We start from the raw sequence: 9,741 nt of genomic DNA, 5'->3' as shown, positions 1-9,741 counted from the left end.
ATACCAAGAGAAAGAAGGAAATTGGAAAATAAAAGTAAATTAGAAAGATGTTTAAAATAGTTTACTCTGTCTGATTCATGAAAGACAAAAAAAATGGGCTTTATGGGGCATATTTATTGAGCTCTGTGTTTCTGGTGAGCCTTCTGGCTCACCAGAAACACAAGTTATGAAGCAGCGGTCTAAAGACCGCTGCTCCATAACCTGGTCGCCTGCTCTGAGGCGGCGGACAGACATCGCTGAAAATCAACCCGATCCAATATGATCGGGTTGATTGACACGCCCTGCAAGCAGCCGATTGGCCGCGAATCTGCAGGGGGCGGCATTGCACCAGCAGCTCACCAGAACTGCTGGTGCAATGATAAATGCTGAAAGCGTATGCTGTCGGCATTTATCGATGTGGGCAGACATGATCCGCAATATCGGATCATGTCCGCTCGCACAATAATAAATAGGCCTCTATGTCCCTTTAAACTGAGAAAACTTGCAGAAAGGAAAAAATATGGAATACGTCTTAGAGCAGGGGTATCAAACGCATTTCTTAAAGAGGGCCAAATTGTCCATTGACGTAAAAATGGAGAGCCAGATGTATAAAATGTATATATACACATGTGCAAACAAGAAAAAAGCCAGCACAAACGAAGGACTTCACATCATGCAATACATGTCATTTATTTATATCCTATCTTTGACAACAACAACAAGAGAGACAATGCTGCTTAAACAGAGGACTGTGTAATGTTATAATATAATTTATTACACTTTCTAACAACAATAATGGTGGGAAAACTGTTGCATAATCAAAGGACTTCACTTAATGTTATAAATGTAATCCATCACTCCTTACAATGATCACAAGAAGGGGAAAAGTTCTGCAAAATTATTCTCTGCAACCAACCAAAACCTTTGCATGCTGTTCAAACATTTTTCACACTCTACGTTTTCTCCCTAGCCCCCTTTTTGTCTCCCTAAGTATCGCTCCACAGTTTCCTTTTTTCTCTCCCCAAGTATCTCTCCCTAGCGCCCATTATCTATCCCCAAACCCCCTTTCTCTTTCCAGCAATCCATTTCTCTCCCAAATATCTCTCCTAAAGTATTTCTCCCTAGCCCCCCATTTTCTCCTCCCAATTATATCACCCTAACGCCCATTTCCTTTCCCCAGCCCACCCTTTATTTCTCCCTGGCACACAATTTTCTCTCTCCAGCCCACCATTGATTTTTCCCTGGCACCTCATTTTATCTCCCCAGCCCCTCTTTATCTCTCCCTGGCTCCCCATTATCTCTTCCCAACCCCCTTTATCTCTCCCTGGCACCTCATTTTATTTTCCCTGCCACCCTTTATCTCTCCCTGGCACCCCATTTTTTCTCCCTATCCCTTCATTTATCTCTCCCTTGAACCCCTTTATCCCTTCCCAGCCCACCCTTTATTTCTCCCTGGTGTCCCATTTTCTCTCCCAAGTATTTCTCCCCAGCATCCCCACTTATTTACTTAATATAAAATTTGAAATACTCCTTGCAAGGACATCCCTAAAAATGCTACGTATTTCTCGCCTCTTCATCAGACATATTAAAACAAACATAGCTCTATCTTTGATTTTTTAATATGCCTGATGAAATTATGGGGTAACCACTGAGAGATGGGTAGCATTTTAAGGGATCTCCTTGCAAGGAGTATTCCCTATTTTATATTGTAATTATTTAAATAACCATTTTAACTTTATTCAAAGTTTGCTCCTTCCTGCTATTTCCTTCTCCTCCATGATGACCGCTGCATGAAGAGGTTGAGAGCCTGGCTGTTGAAAGCAATACTAGTTCAGCCTGCTTCTATTAGAACACAGGAGTGCTATGTTTATTGTGAGTACATTTCTTGTCACTTTTAATTCTTTATATTAAATAGACACTTTTATTAATTTAAGCAGGGCTTCCCCTTGTATCATTTTGTTTATTTAGTCTGCTTTTTGTATCTGTGACTTTACTGTGAGGAAGCAATTTTTTTTACAGAAAGGGTGGTGGATTCATGGAATAAACTTCCAATAGAGGTGGTAAACACAAAGACTGAAAACTAATTAAAAAATGCCTGGGACATGCATAAGGCTATTCTAAGAAAAAAGTAATATGTAATATGGGTAGACTTGATGGGCCTTTTTGGTCCTTATCTACAGTCAAATTCTATGTTTCTACTGATTACGCAATAAATCAGTGTCATTGTATATCCTCACTCAGGATACAAATTTTGTGGACAGTTTTTAATTAAATTGTTATAATAATTGTTCCCTATAGAATGTATTTCTCTGTCTATAGAGCAAGGTTCAGTCAGATTTTAGCCCACGAACCCTTCTCCGGGAAGTGGTTAATTATTAATCCCCTTTTTCTGTTACTTTTCACAAAATGAAAAAAAAGTATATTTTGGGGGAGGGCAGCTGTGGCAGTCACAGGATATCACAGTTTCTTGCGAAAGACAAAGCTAGCCATTAGGCTTTCATTTGCTCTGTCTGTACTTTGGAGATCACCATAAAAAAGTAGAGAAGACAGAATGGGGAACCAAGCATACATCCTGAGTACCCTTCTAGTTCTGATTCAAGCAAGTCAAATCTACGGAAATAGGGTAAGATTTTATTTATGCTTAAATATTTATCTACTTATCAGCCATACACATATATCACAACAAGGGCCGGATGGTACAAAATACCTTTTATGTTTCATCCAGACATCTGTATACGTGACCAGTGAAATTTAATATGCTGAGTACCACATGCTTAAAAAGCCCCCCACAGCATATCTGTTGTCTGTCTGAGTAGTGGATACGTTTAAAAGTATTGCTTAAAAGTACATTAAAATATGTTTATATCATTTTCAGCAACCATTTCCTAAAGTAACAAAGTCAAACCTTTTTTTTTTAATTCTTTGTTCATTTTACTTTTTAATTATGCACCAGTGGTATTGTGCCACACAAAATGTTTAACTTTTAATACATCTATCAAAAAGTTGTCTTAATATCAGGGGGATAAAAGGGAACTGGTGGTTCTGTGTCAAATGGAAGAAGGAATTTGTAAAATAAATAAAATAAATTCAAAATAAATTCAGTTAAACAAAAAATTTTGATTATTTTACAGGAACAAACATCTGTGGGGTTTGGAGAATGAGGGGGATACAATGTGATGTATCTATTTTATAAAGTATACTATATATGTCTATGTTTGTATATACATGCGTAAAGCCAAAATGTCTGACAAATTCAGCTTAAAATTTGGAAAGAAGACAATAAATCATATGATTAATGTAATACTTCCTGACCAGAGTGAGTGAATGTGAGGAATATACTGTATTTGTGCATAAGCAGGCTAAATCACATTACTTCTGCACATGATTACAATTTTAACTTAAAGGGATACTAAACCCAAATTTTTTCTTTCATGATTCAGATAGAGCATGCAGTTTTAAACAACTTTCTAATTTATCCCTATTATTTTTTTCTTTGTTCTTCTGCTATCTTCATTTGAAAAAGCAGGAAAGTATGGTTAGGAGCCAGCCCATTTTTGGTTCAGAACCTGGGTAGAGCTTGCTGATTAGTTTGCTACATTTAGCCACCAATCAGCAGGCACTACCCAGGCGCTGAGCAAAAAATGGGCCGGCTTTTAAGCTTACATTCCTGCTTTTTCAAATAAAGATAACAAGAGAACAAAGAAAAAAAAAAAGATAAATATGAGTAAATTAGAAAGTTGCTTAAAATTGCAGGCTCTATCAGATTCGTGAAAGAAAAAGTCTGGGTTTAGTATCCCTTTAATTTTATTTAGGTCATGCATAGTGGGTAGTTTATCCGAAATCAATTTGTAGTTTATGAAATATGCACTAGTAATAGTGCAATTAATAACAATTAGTGTAGGGACAATGTGCGTGTTCCGCATAAGATATGGTGTAGAACTAAGTATGGTGGCTATAACTGAGCTTTGTGTTTTGATTAGTTTTAAGGGAATCATGTGCTTTGTGAGCTGTGCATAGTGAATTAAAGGTCATTACACTCTTCTACAACTCTTTAGCACACATATGCAAGAACAATAGCATTTGAAGCTTTGATTTGATGGCTAACATGAAATGTACAACTGGTCCTTAGGATAGGAGCTCACTGGCTGATAAGGAATGAACCCCACAACTGTATTGGTAAACGGTGACAAACACTACAATCATAACAACAAAAACTTCCATTTTTCAAAAGCAAAACATCTCTAGGTGACACGAAGAAAAATGATGCTAACGTCCCTCTAATTGAAAATCAGTATCATTTTTAAGGGTGTGTTGATGATTTTGTATAAAATGGCAATAACCAAGTTTGCAATTCTCGTGGGGGTTGATTTGCATATTTTTGGGGAAATGTTTTGTTAGGTGCACGTGTAATGATTTATTGTGTTAGATCATTAGTAGGATGGAATTTTAGCCCAATGTATGTGCATGTACAGGGTTTTAGTAAAAAACAAATGCTTTGGTTATATATTTTAGTTTGAATGGGGGTTAGTGAATTCTGTGTTTGCCGAGGTTTTGTAGAATTGTAGATAAAGGATGTGGAAATCGAAATTAAACTTTCATATCCCAGTGTATTTCTGTTATCAAGCTTACATATATTCTTTGTTGATACTTAGTTCAATACAATAAGAGCAGTCAGGAGAGACCAGAAGCTTGCCCATATCTAGAGCACTATATAGCAATAGTGTTTACATTACAACAATGCTTGTAGCAATATTATACATTTCAGATTTTATAGAGCAATATTTACTAAGAAAAGATTTGCAAAGGGTCCAATATTCAAAAACTTGCTGGCATGGAGAGAAATGATCAGTGTCGCTCCTTAACAAAAAGCATATCAGTGAACTGCCATTAATGAGATCCCAATGTAAATATTACCTTTAAAAGAATCCCTGAGGGGTCTCTTAATACTGATGAGGCATTTTATGGAATTTCACCAGATAGGAGAGCTTTAGAAAATTGGACCCAAAGAGAGGATGCTGGATATTTTTTTTAATTAAATATTGGCTGATTGCCAGGGTATAAGTGATCATATGTCATTAAATACTAGGGATGATTTTATTTTTCTAACATTTTGGTTGTCTACTCAACTGTGCATACCATGGAATTTAAATGATCTTGCAACCAGTGTATATGTAGAGTTTCACTGCGCTTCCAACATAGATCTCATCTGGTAGAAAACATATTGTTTTAGTGTGTTGATGAGTCATGCACCAGCAGGTAAGGGTTCTTGAAATTAGCTTATTAGCACCTAAGAGGAAAACAAAGATGGCATATTTAAAGGGACAGTCAAGTCCCAAAAAAACGTTCATGATTTAAATATGGAATGTAATTTTAAACAAATTTCTAATTTATTTTTATTACCTATTTTGCTTTGTTCTCTTGGTATTCTTAGTTGAAAGCTAAACCTAGGAGGTTCATATGCGAATGTCTTAGACCTTGAAGACTGCCTCTAATCTGAATGCATTTTGACCACTAGAGGGCATTAGTTCATGTGTTTCAAATAGATAACCTTGAGCTCATGCACGTGAAGTTACCCTGGAGTGAGCACTGATTGGTTAAAATGCAAGTCTGTCAAAAGAACTGAAACAAGGGGGCAGTTTGCAGAGGCTTAAATACAAGGTAATCACAGAGATAAAAAGTGTATTTCTATTTCAGTGTTGGTTATGAAAAACTGGGGAATGGGTAATAAAGGGATTATCTTTCTTTTTAAACAACAAAAATTCTGAAGTTGATACTCCCTTTAATGATGATCTTTTCCTCTTCTCCAGTAACAAGATCTCATATTTAATTTTCCATTTCTCACATATAAATATATATTATGTAGCAAACTGAGAGATTGAGATATAGACATGTAGACATGTACAGATAGAACATGTGTTGGCAATAAAGACATGCCTTAAGAATGTGTTAGTTGTCCTCTATAATATGGTTTATTACCAGTGTAAGCTACTAAATCCAACCCTTCTCATAACATTTGTTTATTTGGTCTCTTTCATAATTTTACTATTACAGCAGTCACTGGAAGTAATTACTCAGTACTACCATGTAGAATTAGATAGATGGATGGAATTCGGGGTTGCACATTGGGGGTAAGAGGAGAATTACAAGTGAGGGATATAGTGGCATAACTGATATCTTAGCAGGATTATAGATGTGATATCTATGCTCATGGGCGTGCACATATTTTTTTCCAGGGAGGGGGGCCATAAAGTGAAATATGCACAGACAATAAACACACACATATACATACATACATACGTAGCCCTCAGTACACGCCGAGTTTGTGTGCCTGAAGAAACAGTTGTAAAGAGAAAACCTGTGTAAAATGAACCCAGTTAGATAATGTAAGTCAATGGGAAAGGTTCCAGAACTTAAGTGTGTGCAACCCAAAATATAAGGGTATGTGGCAAGTCCAATAGAGGTCAGCAGAGAGTTTATAAGAGACATAAATTCAGAGAAGGGGATGTCCCAAATGTTGAATTTAGTAATGTTCATATACCTCACAGGAAAGAGGGAGAGACATACAATAGTGAAGTCTGCTATATGGTACAAGGAAGAGCCAAATGGATAGGTACTCACACATTTATGAGCTGTGGCTCAGCTCTAAGTTAGTAGGCTGTTAGATATAAAGCACCTCGGCTCCCAAGCAAAGTCTGGATCTCCAGGGTAGGAATTAAAACAAATTGATTAAAATAAAGTAAAAGGACTCACATACAGACTGATGTCACAAAGTGTTTGACAAGCATCAATAACCACTCTTGAGCTCAGCCACAAGCCAAAGTAAAGGCGAGTAAGCATGAGCAAAAATTACAACCGTATACCCAATCAGCTCTTTTCCGATGTACCTTTCCGATGTGCTATCAACATGCTATCATGTGATGATCATGTATGCATATACAAACTATGGTTAAGGAGAAACACAATAAACTAAAGATAAACATTTTCTAAAATACAAATAACATCTACCTAACTTAAAGAGACACTAAACCCATTTTTTTCTTTAATGATTCAGATAGAACAGGCAATTTAAATCAACTTTCTAATTTACTCCTATTATCAAATTTGCTTCATTCTCTTGCTATTTTTATTTAAAAAGCAGAAATGTAAAGCTTAAGAGCCAGCCCATTTTTGGTTCAGAACCTGGGTTATGCTTGCTAATTGGTTTGCTAAATGTAGTCACCAATAAGCAAGCTCTATCCAGGGTTCTGAACCTAAAATGGTCTGGCTCCTTAGCTTTAAATTCCGGCTTTTTAAATAAAGATATGAAGAGAATGAGGAAAATTTGATAATAGGAGTAAATTAGAAAATTGCTTAAATACATGCTCTATTTGAATCATGAAAGAAAAAAAATTGAGTTTAGTATCCCTTTAACTGTATAATTCTAAACAGCTCAGTATACAAAATACTAAATGGGATCAATGGCTTAAGCGTTAACAAACCAATATGGGGGGGGGGGGGGGGGGCAAATGCCCCCCTGTGGATGCCTCTGTCTATGTTGCCTATGCTTTGAACACTGACTCATTCTCCTATCAACATCTGTGATATCTGTCCTGGCTCTAGTATGCCATTTCACTATTATCTGTACGTAAAGTATTTCATCATCAGCTTCTGCTTCTATTGGGAGTAATCTTATGAAGTCCTCTCAGTAACTCCAGTAATACATTAATACAATTAACATAGCATTGTAAGCTTATATTATAAATATTTTTTTCACTAAAGCCTTACATTTTTTTTTTTTTTTTTTTGTTTTCTTTTCTTTTAAGAAAAATGATTGAGCGGAGCTGTCCATAATCACAGATGGAGATCCAGAAATATGGATCAAAGTGTCTCTGTTAAATGCTCCATAAGGATCAATAAACCATTCAACATAAAGGAAAACAATAATATAAAACAATAACTAACATAACATGTAAAACAAACAATAAACTTTGATGCATTGCTATCAATGATGATATGATTATATTGTTAGAGAATATGTAGTGTACAACCTAGTTAAAAAGATTTGTCATATTATTAGCTTGTGTTGGGCTTAAGAGTTGGCGTGATGGGGAATAGAGCTTTAATTTTATGTGCATTTACTCTAAAGTTATGTATTTCCAAGTGGTAAATTTAAAGTAAGGGATTAGATATATAGTCATCTAGTGAACCCTTTAATTGCCCCCTGTAAGATTCCCAGTAGAACATGAGATCGTTATATATGTTTAGTCGATTTGTCTTTAAGAAATTATACCTGTCGATTAGTAGGGTTTTTTGTACTTTTTCCCTCCATAAGGCTATTGTAGGGGTATCGGCTGATTTCCACTTTGAAGCTATAAGATATTTTGTAGCATTAAGTAATATTAGCCCAAGTTTTCGCTTAAGAGCACAAGATATATCTGTCAATGTGTTAAATAAGCAGACTTGCGGTTTAAGTGTTAAGTCACTAGATATAATTAAGTTGATTTCTATTAGGATTGAAATCCAGTAGTCCCTCACTTTATGACATGACCACTATATATGAGTCATGTTCCCATTATCCGACTGACATCGCCAACATTTGTCAGAAGCTCCAGGGAACATGTATTTTATTCTCTGTGGTGTTAGATACCAACGGTGCATTACTTTATAATTGTGTGGCCGTCTAAAATAATACCAACCATCCGGAAGCTCCAGATTTCCACAATCCTTGGAAAGTTTTCGGACTGGATCCATATCTGTAATAACACTAAAGGAATTTCTAGTTTATATTCCCCTTTAACACCTCTCTTGGCAAATCCAGAATATTCAGGAGGCATGAAACATCCATTAGATACAGATTTAAATATACACCGTCTAATCCCAATTACCAGTTTACTAAACGCATCCAAACTAAAACCTAAAACTGAAATAGAGACTTTGGGACAGGGGTTCTTGAAATCTTGGTTGCAACTTCATCAAGTCAATCACTATATCAACTCTCATAAGGAGAGGTCCGGTTTCTTAAGACCCCTGACAAATTTTGAGAAAATATGTAGTACTGAAATCCCACAAAAAGGAATTATTTCCTCTTTATATAAATCACTTCAAGCTGTTTACACTCCTAACTCCCATAGATTTGTTAAAGCTTGGGAAAATTAACTTGGGGAATCTTTATCGCCAAAATTGTGGCAAAATATTTTCCGAAACACAGCAAAATCAGCTCATTCCACACAAGCATTAGGTGGGAAAATTAACTTGGGGAATCTTTATCGCCAAAATTGTGGAAAAATATTTTCCGAAACACAGCAAAATCAGCTCATTCCACACAAGCATTAGAAACCAATTATAAAGTAATGCACCGCTTGGGAAAATTAACTTGGGGAATCTTTATCGCCAAAATTGTGGCAAAATATTTTCCGAAACACAGCAAAATCAGCTCATTCCACACAAGCATCTTGGATGACGTCCCTTAAAGGAACCGTCATTCTTCAGTTGGACGTCGGCGGAAGAAGATGGGTCCGCGGTGGAGGTCTTCAGGATGGAGCCGGTCGTCATCGGATGAAGATAGAAGATGCCGCTTGGATCAAGATGGTTGCCGGTCCGGATCGCCTCTTCTTCCCGGATAGGATGAAGACTTTGGAGCCTCTTCTGGACCTCTTCAGCCACCGGATGATGGATCGCCAGCCCCCGCTTGGGTTGGATGAAGATTTTGGAGCCAGGACGGATCGGTGATACCTGGTGAGGTGAAGACAAGGTAGGATGATCTTCAGGAGCTTAGTGTTAGGT

The 9,741-nt window shown here is 36.6% G+C and overlaps 1 protein-coding gene across 1 annotated transcript in view; it reads left to right on the top strand.

The window, feature by feature from the left end:
- The first annotated feature begins 2,420 nt into the window (after positions 1-2,420).
- The window catches only part of HGFAC (HGF activator), a 337,074-nt gene continuing 329,753 nt past the window's right edge, over positions 2,421-9,741 (top strand). The window contains exon 1 of the mRNA XM_053704187.1: positions 2,421-2,602. Coding sequence (XP_053560162.1) covers positions 2,531-2,602 — 72 coding nt within the window. The 5' untranslated portion in view covers positions 2,421-2,530. The remainder of the gene's footprint in view (positions 2,603-9,741) is intronic.

Source organism: Bombina bombina, chromosome 2 (genome assembly GCF_027579735.1).
Source record: "Bombina bombina isolate aBomBom1 chromosome 2, aBomBom1.pri, whole genome shotgun sequence".
In the NCBI taxonomy this organism is placed as follows: domain Eukaryota; kingdom Metazoa; phylum Chordata; class Amphibia; order Anura; family Bombinatoridae; genus Bombina; species Bombina bombina.
This window is presented reverse-complemented; position numbering and strand designations above follow the sequence as displayed.